This window comes from Hylobates moloch, unplaced genomic scaffold (assembly GCF_009828535.3).
Source record: "Hylobates moloch isolate HMO894 unplaced genomic scaffold, HMol_V3 SCAFFOLD_2, whole genome shotgun sequence".
Lineage (NCBI taxonomy): Eukaryota > Metazoa > Chordata > Mammalia > Primates > Hylobatidae > Hylobates > Hylobates moloch.
In genome coordinates this window covers 173,185,247-173,204,232 of record NW_026652277.1, presented here as the reverse complement: position 1 = coordinate 173,204,232, position 18,986 = coordinate 173,185,247, and the positions used below count along the sequence as shown (strand labels likewise).

General features: G+C 37.5%; 1 protein-coding gene across 8 annotated transcripts in view; it reads left to right on the top strand.

Moving 5' to 3' along the window:
* PDE10A (phosphodiesterase 10A) overlaps positions 1 to 17,866 on the top strand; it is a 659,574-nt gene extending 641,708 nt beyond the window's left edge. For all 8 annotated transcript variants that reach the window (XM_032162216.2, XM_032162223.2, XM_032162202.2 and 5 more), the window contains 4 exons: positions 2,155 to 2,266; positions 6,152 to 6,232; positions 8,961 to 9,049; positions 12,103 to 17,866. In XM_032162216.2, the coding sequence (XP_032018107.1) occupies positions 2,155 to 2,266; positions 6,152 to 6,232; positions 8,961 to 9,049; positions 12,103 to 12,205 (385 nt within the window). In that variant the 3' untranslated portion in view covers positions 12,206 to 17,866. The remainder of the gene's footprint in view (positions 1 to 2,154; positions 2,267 to 6,151; positions 6,233 to 8,960; positions 9,050 to 12,102) is intronic.
* Positions 17,867 to 18,986: the final 1,120 nt, after the last annotated feature.

Genomic DNA, 18,986 nt, shown 5'->3' with positions numbered 1-18,986 from the left:
CTCCTCCTTCATTGTTTTTAGTGACTAGGTGATGTGAGCTCACACCAAGAGGAGGCTTAGCATGAACATGATCCCTTTCATAATTGGTTATTAAAGCACATTTGGAGTTAAGGATCTACCCCGGTTAGCAGTCAGTTCTATATTCCATTCATGGATAGAAATGAAATGTTGATCCCGATTAATATTTCTGTATAGCCATGGCCATCTAACTGGTTTGGAATTGGGAGTAAAAAATGAGTAATTATATTTATTAAAGACATTTGATGCCAAATTTCTAATCTGTTTTATTTTTTGTGCTTTGTCTAAGTAATTTTGACAGTGAAATCTAAATAACTGTTTTATAATCCTTTCAATCCTTATATTGGCAACTTTATGTTGGGAATAATTTCCAGCGAGAAAATTGCTTTCATGTGTTTTATAATGCCCAATTCTATTGACATTTCTTTTGTTTTACAGATTTATGAAAGTTTTTTGAGATAAACCTTATTAGATTATTTCACCATGATATACGTTGATTATTTTGGTGACTATAAATTAATGAGATTGAATTATTTTAAACATATGAAATATTTGTAAACGGTAGTTTTTCACATTTGATTTGTGTTTAAATGAATTTACCTGTTGAAATAAAAGGTCATATATTCATTACTTTAGAAGTCCAAATCCGAAAATAAATATTCTTCAAGACACAAAGTTCTTAGAAACTACCTCGTTAAGAAAATCTTATAGTTTCCCTGACCACCATAAGGGATTTGGATCTTCACATAGCATCTGTTTGGGTTACAGGAAGGGCATGCGTCAATCTAACCAATGTTTGTAAAGTGACCTAGTCTAACCTGTAAGAGATCTGATACCCTCTTGAAATGTGCCCTTACAAAAAGTAAGGTGGTAAAACGGATGATTCCTTAAATGGGCTAAAGGAAGCGAGCTGATGGGAAATAAAGAACTCTGTGACTGATGGTATCACAAGAATCAGGGTATTCTAGGTATCCAAACATCTTAGCTTGAGCTAAGATGTGCTAAGAGCACTACTAGAGCAGAGTCTCTGCCAAATTGACAGACAGATGCTCCTAATGTGCTGTCTGCCCGGGTCAAGACAGGCTCGGGAGCTAGGGCAGGACTGTGCCCGCAGTTGGAGAATGTGGACCTGGAAGAGGTAAGGCGGTGGTTAACAGCAGGGGATTGCTTAAACTCATTCGAATTGAGATAGGAGCTAGAAATAAGAGCATCGTCTCACTCATTACACACTTTTATATCCTTGTCGATAGTTTGTCTTTTAAAATTATGTGATTTGCTTTACAAAAGCTAAAGTTGTGCATTAAACTTTCTTAATTACTACCACTTAATTTTTCTGTTAAGTATAGACTTCACTTAGTGTAGCCACAAGACCAAATGTGTTCAAATTGTAGGGGATATGTCTTTGATTTTTTTTAAAGTTATTATTTTTCTTCAAGAGGAAAGATTAAACCAAGCCATATTTAGAAAATAAAGTCAGACATGGAGCACACAGTTATGAATGCAAGCAGCTGAAAAGGGAAAAGTCATTTTGGTTGAAAGGCTGGTGTTGAAGAGAAATATCTGCTAATGAGAAGCACAGTGTTTGGAGGCTGCATCCAGCTCACACACTTGCACGGGGAGAGCGAGGAACCAGGTTGCACAGCTATCTCCTCCTCTGGCCTTGCCACAAATTCCTGTCCCTTTAGAAAAGTCATTTCATTTCTGTGCACTCAGACTTTGCTAATATAAAATGAAAGGATTGGGATAGATTTTCTCTTTAGACGTCTTCCCACTCTAAATTTCCAACCTAAATTCGATGAAAATGAAAGCCTGGTCCATAGCCATAAAAGTGTACCAGGGGATTTAGATGACAGCCTAGCCAAAGCCTACATTATATTTGATTTCTTCAGTAGCATTGAGGCAACAGGAACATATGATGCACTCCTCATGGGACTTGTGATAGAAGTGACTCTTGTTCTTATGATGAAAATGACACTAATTTTTAATTCCATTTTACTGTCCTGGCTGTCACTTCTGTGTGCTCTTTAATGAAGTAATACATACTTAAACTTCACTCCTGAAATACAGAAGTCTTTCTAGTCCTTATTATAAATGTGCAAATGCTATGCTGACCAGTCTTATATTGTTGTGTTCTAGAGACCGTGTAATTGGTTTAATGATGACTGCCTGTGATCTTTGTTCTGTGACAAAACTGTGGCCCGTTACAAAATTGACGGCAAATGATATATATGCAGAATTCTGGGCTGAGGTATGTCCTTGATTCTTATATTGACATAGATAGTGAGGAGAAATTAAATGTATGGATAAATTGCTAGGAATACTTTAGTTGTTCATGTTGATAGTTATTTCAGAAAACTGTGGTGAATCACATACTGAAGGATTTAGCAGTTATGCAGATACAAAGAGAGAATGATCATTCTTTTACATATTACTTACATATGTGTCTAATTCTCTGAGCTCAACTGAAAGAGTTTAGGAACTTATTCACTGAACAGTGGTATAACATTTATCTTACTTAACAGCTGATCTTTTGTTCATTCATTCAATAAACATTACTGGCCATCTACTTTAGATAGGCACTGGACAAAGTACTCAGAGAGTCCCATGATACAGGATGTATCCACCTGCTGTTAAAAATTCAGGAGAATAATTGTTTTGCACCATAGACATTGAGAATATGTAAATATAACCAATAGCTCACCTGCAAATTATGTGTTCTGCAGAATGTGTGGAATATTCATTCATAATACTCCTGAAACAACACATAAATGACTTTTATTAACACCTTTTCTTGACTGACTTATCTAATTTATCAATAATGTGCATTGTACCACTCAATTTGCTTATGGAATTGTATGTAAGTAAGTAGAATATAATTCTCCAATCCAAATGAGTCACGAATATCTAGGCCTTTGCATATTCAAAAGTTACTCTATGAAGAAAGCTATAAATCTTTTGAGTACCTCTTCTGGTTTGAATAAATAAAAGTAAATTTGGAGGACAAAGCAGCTGATAATTCAGTCGTATATCTCATTCATACAGAAGAATGCATGTAAAACATAAACAGCAAATCATTCAGCCACAAGTTTAGGGGGAAAAGTTTATCACGTTGAATTATTTCATAATAATAAAGCCAAAGTATGTTTACTGTATGAGGATCACAGACCTTGAGTTGATTATACTCCTGGCATTGAGTTCTCCGGAATGCTTTATACATCGCATATGTGTAGTCTCGCATGAGCTTTTTCTTTATTTTATTGTGTATGTGTCAGAACCTAGTTACCATCAGACTTAAGTAGGAAGATTGATTTCGATGCACAGTTGACCCTTGAACAACACGAGTTTGAACTGTGTGGATCCACTTATATGTAGATATTTTTCAATAAATATATTGGAAGATTTTTTGGAGATTTATGACAAAAATACAGAACAAAATATCCTAGAAATATAAAAAAATTTAATTTAGGTATGCCATAAGTGCATAAGAGATATGTAGATGCTAGTCAATTTTATCATTTACTACCATAAAATACACAAAAATCTATGATAAGTTAAAATTTATCAAAACTTACATACACACTTGTAGACTGTGGAGAGAAATGTAAACAAACAGATGCCGTGTTCAATCGTAACTGCATAAAGTTAACTGTAGTACATATGGCAGTCCTGTAATAATTTTGCAGCAGCCTTCTTTTGCTGTTGTGGTGAGCTCAAGTGTTTCAAGTATCCACTTAAAATGCTGTGTTTAAAACACTCTGTGATGCTAATCGTCTCTGAGCAATTCGTCTCTCCAGTAAATTGTGTATCACAGTAAAAAGTGATCTCTTGTGGTTCTTGCATATTTTTCATTGTGTTTAGTACAATACCGTAAGTCCTCCGTAACACCATAGCACCTATACAGAGTTACACTAGGATGCTGGAAGTGCTCCCAAGAAGCAGAGAAAAGTCATGACATGACAAGAAAAAGTTGAGTTGCTTGATACGTTCCCTAGATTGAAGTCTGCAGCTGTGGTTGCTGACATTTTAACATAAATGAATCCCGTGTAAGGATCATTGCAAAAAAAGAAAAGGAAATTCATGAAGCCATCACTACAGCTGTGCCAGCAGGAGCAAAAACCTTGCACTGTTTGTGAAATATCTTTTTATCTCATACTAAAAATGCACGTTTTGTGTAGGTACAGGATTGCTATGAGAAAGGCATAACTATAGACTGTAATATGATTTCTATATTCTAGATGAATGTAGAAAACGTGCAGTCATTAAATGACAACTTAAAGCAAAAGGAAGGTGCAGGATTAAAAGCTGGAGAATTTAATGTCAAAATGTGACCGATATGTAATGGAGATGTTTTTCCTTTGTATTATTCACTGGTTATTCAGTCCACAGATAATGATTCAGCTCTCTGCACGCTCTTAGGTAAGCCTTCACCAACCTCAGTAGTCCACAGGAAGAAGCAGGAGTATATTCACCAAGTCCTGACAGTTGGTCCCAGTATCTATAAAGTTCTGTCTCTTCTCTCCATCCTCACGATCATTCCCCTCTTCAGATCATCACCAACTCGTGCCTTGAGTACTGCAACTTTCTGACTGAATTCGTTGCCATTACCTTTTAGAATTTGTGCAAAAGTAATTAATAATGTGGTCTTTGGTGCCAGGTTGCTTGAGATTAAAATTCCGCTTTGGCACTTGGTATTTAACCTCAGGCCAGTTTATGAGATAGGGATGATAATAATTTGGATTCCATCCGTACCCTGCTTCTGATTCTCTCGTTGTAATACAGACCAAAATCACGACCTCCGTGTGGAGAGCCCCACATGGCTGGCCCCCTGCCCAATGCCTGTGCAGGCGTATTCCCTGTCTCAGCCTCTAGCTGCCATTTAGGTCTTTGTTCCCTGCAGTCTCTGCCTGGAGGATGCTCCTGCCCTCTGCATTCTGTGAAAGCCTCAGATTGGCCCAGCCCTCCGTTAGAGGCGTGATCCGTAGCACTGGGTTCTTTTCCTTTTCAGCATTTTTGTTTCGAGTACATATTCAAATCATTGTTTGTTTAAAAAGCTGTTCCCTTGTTGGACTTGTCAAGTCTTTGAGAGCAAGGGACTTAGTATGTCTCACTCACTTTGGATAGAGAAGCAAAAAGTTTGAGACCACTGATTTTAAGTTTAAAGTGGTAACAATGGAATAGCAGCTATGCTTGAAGTGGCTTTGCTTTGTCGGGACAAGTGCTTTGGTCCTGTACATAAAAATACCTAATTATGGTTATAGTAGTTTGTTTGTAGACCCTATTTTAGCAAGTCTGGGAAGTTTCTAGGCTGTACTTCTGATTTCTAAAAACATGACTAACGTTATTAAAATAATAAAGAATATGAGGGAAGAGTGGGAAGTTAGGAAAAATATTAGGAAATCTTAAGGGAGAAGATTGTAACAAGTTTTACCTTTAACAAATAAATAAAAAGCAAGATAATTTCTAAAATCTTTAAAATGGGAACAACATATCCTAGAGTATTTCATGAGGATTAAATGAAATAATATTTACAAATTATTTAGCTCAGTGCCTGCATCATAGTGAAGGTTTAGTAACTATACCTATAACTGTAAGTGAATCTTCAGTAACTAACATAGTGAATCTTTAGTAACTATTACCTAGAATTGTAAATTAGATGATATGTGTAGTTTGTTGTACTGCATCTTTACTAGCACATTTTAGCCGACTGTTGTTGTTTATCTTCCTCTGTAAATATTCCTCTGGAAAGCCAAACTTCACTGAGTTCCATGCACTTGGAAGATCATTTGAAAGAGAGAAGGGCCTGGAGGTTATTCCATATCTTGTTATTGTTATTTCTCCTCACTGTTTACTGTATCTCCTCTTATTATAACATTTATTTACTAACTTCTGCAAAATGAAACCAGTAATGATGACTGGGTTTCTGGTAATTCAGTAGTGGAGAAAATCAGGATAAAGTACAAAATAATGATACATTAAGTTTTTCCTTATTTTGATATATTTTTCTTGGGTTAACAACCACAAACATTATTTGTTTTGAAGAAAATCAATGAATAAAGGGAATAATTCAATAATATCAAAATAGTATAGCAATTTGAAATTTGAGAAAGCATGATTTTCTCCCCATTCATCTTAGGGTGATGAAATGAAGAAATTGGGAATACAGCCCATTCCTATGATGGACAGAGACAAGAAGGATGAAGTCCCCCAAGGCCAGGTATGAATCATTAAAGTAAATTATAATTGCTAAAGCCAAATAGTTTAAGGTGGGCATAAAATCATACATAAATGGAAAGCATGTCATCATATATTAAGGGAATGGGTTATTCTGGGCAGATCTGGTGATTAATGTAGAAACTTCAGAAATTTATCTTACACGATTGAGAACTAGAAAAAGAAAAACTGTATACCCTGAATAATCATCTAGTCAAATGAGCCTTCACTTGCTAAGACACTCAGGAAAGTAGACTCTAAAAGAGTTTATACTCTTAATCTGGGTTTGACGGCCAACTCCAAACACTGATTTTGGTCCCAAGGCTAAAAGCCACAGTGAGGAATCCTGAGGGTCTGGCTGCCTTGTGGGCTGGAAGGACTTAGTGCTCCGAGGACAGAAGCTAGAACCACTTGAAACCTTCTCCATTTAGATGGAGTAAGACCAAGATTAGGAAATCTCTGTGGACTGAAAGAATTCATACTACCTTGGCCACGACTTCTTTCTACAGCTGCCATTGCAGTAAATAGGCTTTCTTTTCTGGCTTGAAATAGAGGGGGTGGATGAATTTGAATTGTTTTATTTTTAACAAGCAGAAAATATTTTGTCATTGGCTAAACAAAGATATTTTTGGAGAGTTACATTATCGATTTTGATTCAGGTTCATTTTTTTTTTGACAAATAATGCTTAGTATTTTAGTACATTTTGTGTTTTGTCTCAACATAAATTGACATTAATTATCCTCTTTTCAGGTCATACTACATAATTTATGTTTGCTTTTGAATGTTTTGAGAGGTCTTGTGCCTCGCTAGTTTTGCATGTGTGTATGTGTGGTGTAATGTATTTCTGAGAGTATGGCTTTCGTTAACTGTCTCATCTTCTAATGGCATAACAAGGAAGTTAGTTGTGGGCAAATAATTATGATACAGATAAGTTTAGAAAATGTTTCAAAAAGTCCACAGGATGGTGGTTTTTGATAAGTTCTCAAATTCCTCTACTTTATTTAAAATTGATTTATACAAAATTTAGGCAAGTCCACAGCTCACAGAGGGCACCAGCACAACAAAGAGGCTGAATGAATGGCCATCGCTTCCACTTATGTCCCTGGCTAGGTTTTCTGATGGCATGGTCGCTTTTCCCTCTTGATTTGAAACGGATCCTGAATATCTATCATGTTTACTGCAGGTGTATTTTGCAGTTTTTGTCGCATTTTACCACTGTTCATGGAATTTTCCCATACATGGAGTCACAGCTGTTAGTCATTCCTGTTTGGTGTCTGCTTTTCATACTGTATTTGAATTCTTTCCCATCTTGAGAGTAAATATATTTGCCTATATTTTCTTTAGTTTCTTCTTTATTACTTTACATTTGATTCATTAACTTGTTTGGAATGTATCTTGTTATGTTATTTAAGATAGGGATCTAAAATTTTTTTCCTTCCCAGTAGTTAACAGTCATCCCAACAGAATGCATGGCATAGCTGGAAATTTCTCATTGATGCTGTCAGCATATGGGTTTTGCTCTAGTGTTTTTAATTAAGATAATAGTTTGTTTTAGAATAGTTTGATTTCCATTTACAGCCTAACAAAGATTTAAAGAAAAATTTCTATGATCAGTTCATATTTTACCAGCCATATTGCTTCTAAATAGTTGATGACTGTGAAATTATTTGCCATAATAATGAAATACTCTAATTTCTAATATTAATATCTTTTCTGGGATCTTCTGCCCCGTGACATCTGTTAAATATTAGAATAAGGAAGTCTGTGCATGAGCCATAAAGTTAAAAATGGAAATAACACAGGCGCTATTCTAGTAAGAGTGCTGTGACGATAGACTTTATAGCAGGAGAAAGCAAAAAGGAACCACATACATTTGATCCTTCTGTATGCTTCGATGCATATCACTGAAGTTCAGTACTTTCGAGAAATTGGTAAGCTGTGATTTGGGGTCACCTCATCTAGAGAGCTATTTATCTTGTACATGATGCAGCCACTTGGCCAGTGACTTATGACTAGGCAAGCTGTGTTATCTGGCTAGTAGTCACATATCTTTTACGTCTGGCCTTTGGTAGGCCAGTCTTATTTGCACGGTGACCCAGAATTCCTACTAAAATATGCTTTATATATTGCTTAAAATATTACAGATTTTTAAACTTTGAAATGTGATATATGGAAAAAACAGTAAATGGGAAGAGCTATGATAAAACCAATGACACTTATTTTAGTTCAATAAGAGGGCTGGGAGGATGAGTAAAATATTGAGACACCACACAAGGCACCAAAGCCAAGAGTAGCAGACAAGCAGAAAGCACTGCTGCAAACCTGAGCACGAGGGCGGAAAGAGCCATATGTGCGAAAGAATACCAGGCTGTACGTTGAAGTGTCTGCAAGAAAGCACTAAAGGTGACCAGAGATAACACGGGACTTGAATGATCAACTGACTGATCTGTTAGCGGAGTGTCATTTAATGTACTTGAGTCTTAGATTTCAGTAGGTATTAACCTTTGTGATATGTTTTTAATCTTTATATTTCTAGAATCCATTTTAATGCATTTTAAAATACAGTCTATAATAGTATTCATGGAACCCAAATATCACATACAGCAAAACTAGAACATGTAATTTTATGATTAGGCCTCAGAAACAGAACATTCACTTAAGAAATATAAATATCACTAGAATTGCTCATGTGCACTTTTGTTTCTTGTCCGTGGTTTTCGCACGGAGGCAGCTTGGGTTCTACAATGCCGTGGCCATTCCCTGCTATACAACCCTTACCCAGATCCTCCCTCCCACGGAGCCTCTCCTGAAAGCATGCAGGTATGTACCTTGGTTCCAGCTGTAACAATATTGTTTCTAAAAACACTGAGATCTGTGTAGGATTTTTGTACTCCACTAGTGTGTTGTGGTCTGTGTGTTTGTCTAGGTGTGGAGTTGTGCTCAGGGGCTCGGGGCCTCCTTACCTGGCTTCCCCAGGGCCACGACTTCTCCGCTTTGGTTCAGTTCTCCTCAAAGACGAGCCTCAGGCACCTTGGGTGCTTGGGTAGCTTCTTCTGGCCACACTCTGAAGAGAGGGACAGTGGAACAGGCTGGGGGCTGGGGCCAGACACAGTCAGGGCCCAGATGACAGAGTGACTGGGAGGGCCTCTGTCTCGGTGTGGGAGACCCTTCTGGCTTTCTTAACGCCCACGTTCAGTCTGGGTGTGGTACCAGGTCTTTCTGTTAGAAAGGGCATGTGTGTGGTTCTCGCAAGGCCAGCTTGGTTTCCAGCCTTATGAGAGCTGCATCTGTGCTGAAGGGACCTTGTCCCTGGAGGTCCTCAGGCCTGGGATAGAAAGCCCTTGGCCAGGCTGCCTTATTCTGCTAAGGGACACGTGGAGTCAGTCCTGCAAGAGGGGCCCCTGGCTCTCATGACTCACACAGCCACAATATGTCCCTATGTAGTACACTATGTATATGTGGAGAGTGTCTGTTCATATCAAGTCCTTCATACACCAGAAAGGAGGAAGAAGTTTTTATTATTATTGTTATTTTGCAGAGGACCCGCCCAATGCTGTTTTTAAAAAGACAAGGCAGTGGTGTCTGTTGAGGATGCCTGTGCAGGAAGAGGCTGACTGGATCACACAGTTTGTTGTTTAAATGGAAGAAGGGGACCTTAAATTTTGCATAACCGCGCTTCCTCTTTAAGTCTTTTTCTCCTTCCAAAAAGACATTTAAGCATCGTTATCTCTTCTAGATTCATATTTCTCCCTATTCCATTCTTATCCTTTTTAAAGAGTGAACTCGGTTAAGAACCTTGGATATTTTTAAAGATTTTCATTTTACTTTATAAATTCCCTCTGAGGATGTCAAAGGGTTATAGCCAGCAGCTGTGCATGTGAGTCTTTTTTAGGTGAATTGGCTCCGGGCCATGTTTTAACTACTTAGCCATAGCTCTGCCTCGGGTGGGTTGGAGTGGATGCCCTGTGGGAGGACGGAGGACAGACAATGGCCAGAGTTTTACACAAAACTAGAAACTTAATATACTCTTATCTTCTGCTGTTGAAATTTTTTTTCTGCTTTTTTCAACAAAAGACCAATAGGCAATATTAACAATTTTATATATATAGTATTTAAGAAATGGTTTCTCCTTCCTCCCTGCTCCTGTGGAGATAGACTTAGCATCCCACCTTGTTTTGTTGAGCCTTAATTGACCTTAATCCCTGGTTAGTTTATTAAAATTTTACCTTATTACAAAGGCCTAAGTCATAATGGGCAATATGGAGTGTGAGGCCAGATCATTCTTGAGGGAATTAGGTTATAAAAGTGCATGCAAAATTAAAGAGAAAGTGGAATACCAGTGTAAATTCAAAGATGTTGTTTAAACAAATACTAAGCAATCTTCAAAAGTCCTTTCCTGTCCAGAAATCCTGTGTGTTTTATGCCAGGTACTTGGAAGCCAGGGCATGAGTGCTGGCTGCCTGTGCCCAGCACCGCAGGGAGCTATGGAGGCGCGTGCCCAGCACCGCAGGAAGCTATGGAGGCATGTGCCCAGCACCACAGGGAGCTGTGGAGGCGCGTGCCCAGCACCGTAAGGAGCTATGGAGGCGCGTGCCCAGCACCGCAGGGAGCTGTGGAGGCGCGTGCCCAGCACCGTAGGGAACTGTGGAGGCGCGTGCCCAGCACCGCAGGGAGCTGTGGAGGTGCCTTCCTTGTGGGGCTCTGAGAACACAGTGTCCACTGTGTGGGCAGCTCTGCCTCATTCCTGCTTCAGTATACTTGGCTGGACCACATGACTTCTTAAAGGCCATTTTAATCTTATTAACACTTAAAAAGTTTATGATGTATCATCGGTGTCCAAGGAAACATACCAAAATTAGTGTATGGCTTTTTCCAATATATCGGAAGTCTCTAGGGTCTGGAAAAATGATAACTTGATGATATGTTACAGAAGTTAAAGGGCCACACTTCTCAGTTATATTTTAGAGTTTTGTCTATCTGAATGTGTCTTAGCATGTTTGCTAAAAGAAATTTGAGAGAATTTTAAAACTGTGTCTCATAGGAGTTTTGTATTTCCCAATGCCAAGATTCCCATGTGACTTTACACAGGAATGTGGCTAAGAGTTCTGCCGGGGTAGCTGTGTGGAGTAAGATGGTTGTGCAGTGTTGACTGAGAGTTCTGCCGGGGTAGCCATGTGGAGTAAGATGGTTGTGCAGTGGTTGTGATCATGCAGTTAGAGAAGATTACGATGCCTGTGACACTTGAACTACCGACACTGAGAGAGAAAGATTAGAGGACTCGAGAAATGAGACTGCCTCAGTTGAGGACTTACCAGAGCACAAATACGGTTTTACTGTAACAAGAAAATTTCAGAAGTTTGTGCCAGGTGTAACTTAGGATGACTTTGTACATGTGACACACTGTTCAGAATAAGAACAAGTGTAAGATGATGAGGTTTAGGCCTCCTGGGAGACGCACTGTCGACATTTCTCAGTAGGAAGGTCCGTGTTGTCACCAAGTGTCCTAGTGCTCTGGGACCTCCTCCTTTGCACGATCCCGCATATTCCTCAGTAGTAAACCCTAGGGCTCTTTCCCTGTTCAACTTAATCCTTCTTTCTAAGAAAGGACGTTTGCTCAGCCCTAGCATTTCTGCTGCTTTCGCGGTCCAGAGCGGATGGACCAAGGTGCCCCTGACCCTCTGGCGCCTCTGAATCTCTTTCCTGAACAGCCATCACAGGAGCCTGCCTGGCCACGTCATGCTGGTAGCCATGTCGCAGGGCCCCACACAATGCCGTTGTGCAGAGCTATGCCACAGGACTGTTGGGTTAGTTTTCAAGACAAAGTCCAAAATCCTTTATTCGGCTTCTCCTGAAACTGCATCTTTTATCCCTAGGGATAATCTCAGTCAGTGGGAGAAGGTGATTCGAGGGGAGGAGACTGCAACCTGGATTTCATCCCCATCCGTGGCTCAGAAGGCAGCTGCGTCTGAAGATTGAGTACTGGTCACCCCGACACGCTGTCCCGTCCCACCTACAGATCCTCATCTTGCTTCTTTGACATTTTTTCCTTTTTTTGGGGGGGGGGGTGGGGGGAACCTACACCTGGTAACTGGAGTGCAAACCTCTTCAAGAAGGTAACATCAAGTAAATAAGTCAAGCAGAGGACTTCCTGCCAATCTCTTCTGTGAGGCATCATAGACACTGAGCACCAGGACCACCCCCATGTTCAGAAATCAGCTGGCCAAGTGACTCCATTTGACTTGCAAACCAGCCTTTTCTAATAGGCTAATATTGCTGAGGCCTTAAAGGAAGTGGACAAAAATTATTCAGAAGGGGTACTTTTCCATTGTATCTTTCTAATAAGGGTTTAAAATGGTACTATTATGGTATTGTACTTGGGCTTTAACATCAATGTTGCTTTGATGTTGTTGGGTATAAATAGGAATTTTTACACATTAGTATTGTGAATGGTGAATGTTCATGTACGACCTACTTGTAATTAACTTGAGTTGTAGTCCACAGCCTCAGGGCAAATGTCATTGAGGTTACAGAGTAAGAAATGATGGCAAAGCGTCAAACTCTTATTTCAGAGCTTCGTGAATTTAGTTAGACTAAACATAATTCTTTAAGTTCAAACTAAAGGGCTGAGATCAATCAATTTAACACTAAAAGAAGTAGACTTCCTGTCCTTTTGAGAAGAGATGAGGTATACGTTACAATAAATCTCAGAACTTCAAGTAGCAGTTCAAAAGATGTCAGTTTTTAAAATTGTTTTTGTTGTTGTCTTGGCAGTTTTACCGAACCCTTTGCATAAAGAACAAAATAAAAGCAAGGCATTGTAATTTTTTTAATGGACAAGTCTTATGGATATGAAGGGTACATTTTTCATAATGATTCCTTTATATTTTCACTTTACGTCATTGCAGAATTTTAGACTCTCATTCACCATGAAAAGTTTATTTTAAACATTGTTTAATTAAACTACCATACATTTCTCTTTTAAACATCAAACCATAAAATGTGTATTTTGTAATTTTACTCTGACCTGCTGCAGTCACCTCTCACTTATCTCTTTCCACATGCTGCACGGTCATATTTCATGAGCTTTCTGCCCATAGCACAGAAACAGAGCAGAAAGTAGTACAATCATATTGGACCTTCTTTCTGTTCTCTTTACTCTTCTCACCGATCAAATCACTCCATAGAAGCCTGTGGGTTTCGATGGTTTCTTCTATACAGCTTTTTGGTTGACCAGTATTACTATACAATGTAAGTGTTTTAAAAAATACAAAAGTAATAGTCTGCACCCCTTCCTACAAAGATTATAAAGCAGTCACTTCTGGCGCATATTAATAATTTAAAGATTTTTAACCTGAATTAGACAGAGACTCACTCAGGAAGTGACAGGTCAATCATAACAAATAACTTATTCACTTTTCATGTGGCAGGAAACTAGAATATCACTTTTAATAAAATGGAAAAATATGCTTCTACATATTTACTACCATAGGCATTTTGTTCATATGAGCCTGGTTTGTGCAAAATTAAATCAGAGGCTTCTACAACATGGTTTATTTATGTTGTAGCAGGGTTGGCTCTACATAAACACTGTTCTTATTTTAAAATTAACACTATGTGTTCAGTTTTCTTGTGGGCTTCTGAAAGTTGCCATCTTCCCTACGTGGAGCTCCATTTGCTATTTTCATTATACACTATGAGGTAAAATGTAATAACAAAAGAGAGAGAAATACCACTGTAGCTAGATAGATACACACACATATATATATGGATGGATGTAACATATGTAGAACACACACATAGATGTATATAGGATGCACACTCATGTATGTAAACGTATACATATGTGTATATATGATACACATACACATACACACACGAGAGACAGAAGGAAAGAGAGGAAGAGAGAAGCAAACATGTAGGAAAAAATATAAATCAGCCCCGTTCTCCCATTCTGTAAGAACAGTGATTTTTCTTGATGGAAAATGCATATCACTTGACGGTTGACAAGAAAGTGTCATTTTTGCGTTAGCGTATTCATATAATTGAATTTGAACAGGATATGTATTTTTCTGCATACAAATTTATGAAGCTGGAGTCTACCAAATACAGCTTTAGTCACAAAAGTTAATTTAGTTGTCTAATTTCACTTGGAGACTGAATTTCAGGAAGGGATATATTATTTAAGATCATTGTTTAATTACAAGAATTTTAAAAGAATGTATGAATTCTGTTTTTTAATATAGAAAATAATTATGGAGGTAGGAATCTCATGGCTACATTTACATTTTTAGGTTATTACAGAAAATTCTCTTAATTTGTTATAGTCAAGTGTATTATGTAATCTCTATTTAGAACAGTTTCCCAAAGGAATGTGATTGGATTTACTGGTTGGTTAATTTCTTGTGAAATACTGTCATCATAGAAGCACAGCTTGAACGAAAGACTGTATTCTGATATAAACTGTCAGTATTGCTTCTACCATGTGTAAGATTTACTTAGTAATCACAGAGTTACCTAAAATAAAAGGACCCGGGATGCAGTGATATTTAGTTAATGATTTGTTTTGGAAAACATGCAGTTAGGAGTATTTTTGTATTTTGTCAGATGTTTAGGAGACAGACTTTTGGGTTGTGTTTCTTGTCTTTTTCCCAGATCTTTTCTTAAAAGAACAGTGTGACACCAGAAGCCAAGAGATGGTTTTTACTAACAACAGCTTTGATGAATTCCTATCAAGGTCGTATTGTGTATTGTGCCAAATTTTCCACCCAGTATAAATTTAGTAACCCGCTATGAGCATATGTCGGATATTCAATTTGCAGACACTTATATTGGTTATGTTGGTTTATAATAGACAAGTTTTATGGTCATATGCAATTATTCCATTATCCTTTTGGACACAGTGAATATGTTTTGTAGCTAAAAACGTCCTTGGAAACATAAATGCCTGCCAATAACATGAAATATTGAATTCGGGTAATGTGAATTAATTAATTAGGAAAGGGTCAAAGGAAATACAATGGATGTGGAAACTAATTCTAAAAAATAGCCCTATTAATAGGGCAGAGACTCTGGTCCATTTCCCAGCTGTACTTCTCTCTAAGAGGTGTATGAAAAACCCATCTTGCCAAAGAGACCAAAATATTAGACACAATCGTTCCCATTCCTGACTCTTCAATGGAAAAGGAAGGTACAGATGTTTACAGTGGTGCCCCAGGTGACTCGTTCTCACCACAACAAAAGCAACTAATTGGAAACTAGATGTGTTCAATACTAGATTTCCTCTTTTTTGGCATGCTTTTTAGATTTTTTTTTCATTTTGTAAAATCTCAGTTAATTTTTCTTTATTGGTATATTTGTGTATACGAGACATGTTTGTACAGGATATAAATAGATGCATAAATCCTTAGATACCTGGGTTTTTTAATAGGTTTAGGTTTGGGTATTGTGTTTCTGGTCTTTTAACTCAAAATTAAGGTTTGAGCTTTAATAGGACTAAATTATTCACCTGCCTTGGCCTGTGCCTTTATTTTAAATACTGCAATTTTACTTCTTCATTCATGTATTTATTATTTTGCTTTTCTTGCTTAAGTATAATTGAAAATATTTACAGGAACGCACAATTCATTTTATCAAGTTGAATGAATAGGACCATTCTCTCCTCATCAGATTTCTGTCCTTTATTTGACTTCATTGACATATACCCTGGTGACTATAACCAGTGAACTGTTCAGAGAACTGTGACATTGGTTATGATGTGACTTTTGGGGGTTTCAGGTACCTAAGCATGATTTTGAAAATCACTTCTCTCTTTACATATTTCAAACATATGTTTGCTTTCTACACTTTGCAGATTTTATTTAGGATTTAATTCTTTAAAGACTATATTCATTTAGTCACTATAGTGGATCTCTTCTATTGCAAGTATTGATCTGATTTTTAAATTATGTAAAATGTAAATCAGCCAAGTATGTCATCCGTTATAGTTTCCCCATGCTTTCAGCGCATGGCCATGAGATTTTTACATGTGCATAAGTATTTAGCCAATACACATTTTGCTGACTTCTTTAACCATTTATATTGTTTAAATTAGTAATATCCAATGCAGTGCACACTTTTTTGTCTTTTTTCCAACGGAATATTTTGGTTGTCTGTAGCATTGGATGAATTTTATATGATAAAAATAGCAAGAAAAAATTGCAAAGTGTCAACGGTGTGCTGATTCTAAATTGAGAAGATAGAACGAAGAGAAAGACATTAATGTTACCCAAGAAACACATTTAACATCCGAAGAAGCAATGCTGTCCTCACTTGATGTTTCTCTTCTCGACCCGGCAATGGAGAGCAGGGCTTGCAAAGCCGTACAGAGCCTACCTGCTCTTTCCTGCAAGTGGGAGAAGACTAATCAATGGCACACAGGGCCAGGTGTGGCCCCGTGAGGCAAAGGATAATGTCACCTCAGGACCAAGGCGGAAACTTACAGCTGAATCCAGGGCTTAATAAGTAGGGAAGTCAGTTTACACATTTCAGTTTTCCTCTGATGTTTTTGAGGTACTGTGTATTTGCAGAAGTTTAAGTAGAAGGGTTTTGTTTCTATTGTAAGTTAAGTTCTAAAAGTGTATTATCTAATACTCTAGCCCAACTGAAATATTATATCATGGATGTTACAGCCTTTGTCTTTTTCTTTAGTCACCTTAATGCCCAGTCCTATGCTGTATCTCCAATAGCCTATATAAATAGGAATACTATTTTCCATATGATCTGTTGTATGGTGTATATGCTATGTGTTCATTTCGTGTGCAAGTTGAGAGTGTAATAGATTTACCCAGAGAAGGTGTTTCTATACAATGCCCCTACCTATTCGAAATTACATGCTTGCCCAACACACTGTGAAATAGTTACCAAAATTTGTACAAATGCAGCATCTTCATTCTTTCTGAGACGACAAGATGGCTTTCTTTACATGAACAAATGAACAAAAGAGGTCCTAGATCCATACGTAGCTAAGGCATCTAAGAGTTTGCTGTTGATAATCTTGCTGACCAAAAACTACTGGAGAGTAATACAGGTTATATGCCATCAAAAATACAATGCTCATAAAGAGCTGACTTGCAGAATCAATGAACCTGTGTCCAGAATTTTAATAGGCTCTCTATTGGAAGGAGAAAGAATTTCAAGTTAACAGTATCTAACCTTATCATAGTTGATGTTAGTAAATTTTAAAAAATGATTTTGTATGTATGACAAAAATCTTTGTAAAATGCGCAAGTGCAATAATTTAAAGAGGTCTTAACTTTGCATTTATAAATTATAAATATTGTACATGTGTGTAATTTTTTCATGTATTCATTTGCAGTCTTTGTATTTAAAAAACATTTACTGTTATGTTTGTATAATAGAACAGTAACCATTTATTATAATCTAGGCAAGTTGTAAATAAATTCATAATCCAAACAGCCAGTATATATGCATATATGAGTGTTATATTGCAAAATCTTTGTTTTACTTACATGGTTAAAGCAGCAAGAATTCTTTTGTTGATATGTAATTATACACATTATATATATATGTATGATACATGAAATATATTTAGAAATGTTCATAATTTTAATGGATATCCTTTGGTGTGAATAATTGAATACAGAGTTTTTAAAATATCTTTCACGTATATCACTTGCTCTCATTTGTGGGGAAGATAATAGACATTTCACAAAAGGTCATTTGAAAACACTCCAGGCCTTGTTTGCCTAGAAAACACCAAGTTTACATTGAATTAACATGTTGTGTTTGCTTCACCCATTTTCTAGCAGACAGCACAAGACAACATAAAATGTTAAATGTTAGGATTTACTAACTCTAAGTCCATTCTGTAATTTTAAAGATTCAGATACTGTGTAGGGAGCCCGTGGTGCTGCAGTGATGGCTTCAGTTTACTGAGCCAGCATCCCTGAGTGCCAACCCGCAGGCTCCCCCGGGAGCTTCCCTGGCTCTCGGAGTCTTTGCGGCAACAATACAAATGCACACTCACTAAAAGCACACCCTCCTGAAGAGAGAAGTGCTGGGCAAAACACAGTGGTGCGTGTGTGTTTATGTGCACATGTTAGGATTCTTTCTGCTATAGGAAAGAACACGTTCAGGCCTAAAACCTCACGTACTGTGTACACAGTGGTAAGTACACTCATGGTCTTATCTTTAAAACTGTGGGTAAAGAAATTATGTTTTCATTTTGACTATCTCTGCTTGCCATCAAATGAGTAGGCAAATGTGTGTAAGACCAAAAAGTTAAATTTTATTGCCTGATCCTCTCTAACCTTAAACATATCACAGCTAAATGTGAGAGGCCTAAACATATGAGTGTCCACAGCCTTGTGAATTAGAAGGAAAAGGAATTCTTCTCCAATACCAAATTCTTACTAATGGAATGCCCTCCAGATGCATAGCACTATACATATGGTAGACAGGATTTTTCTTATTCATTTCCTGTGAAACAAAATGCTGTGCTAAAAATAAATTTCATGAGCTAATATATCCATAAAGTTATTTAGTAATTCAAGTTGCAGATTGGCACTCTGTAAAGCTGATCTGAATTTGAATCCTCAACTGTGCATACCTTTGACTTTTCCATCAACTGTAATGCAACAGTGCTGAGGAGAGTAAAATTTCTCCACCACATGTATTTCCTAATGCAAGAAGAATCCTCAAAAGCAACACTTATCAAACAAACGTTTATTCAACAAGCATTTATTAGGCACTCAGTGTG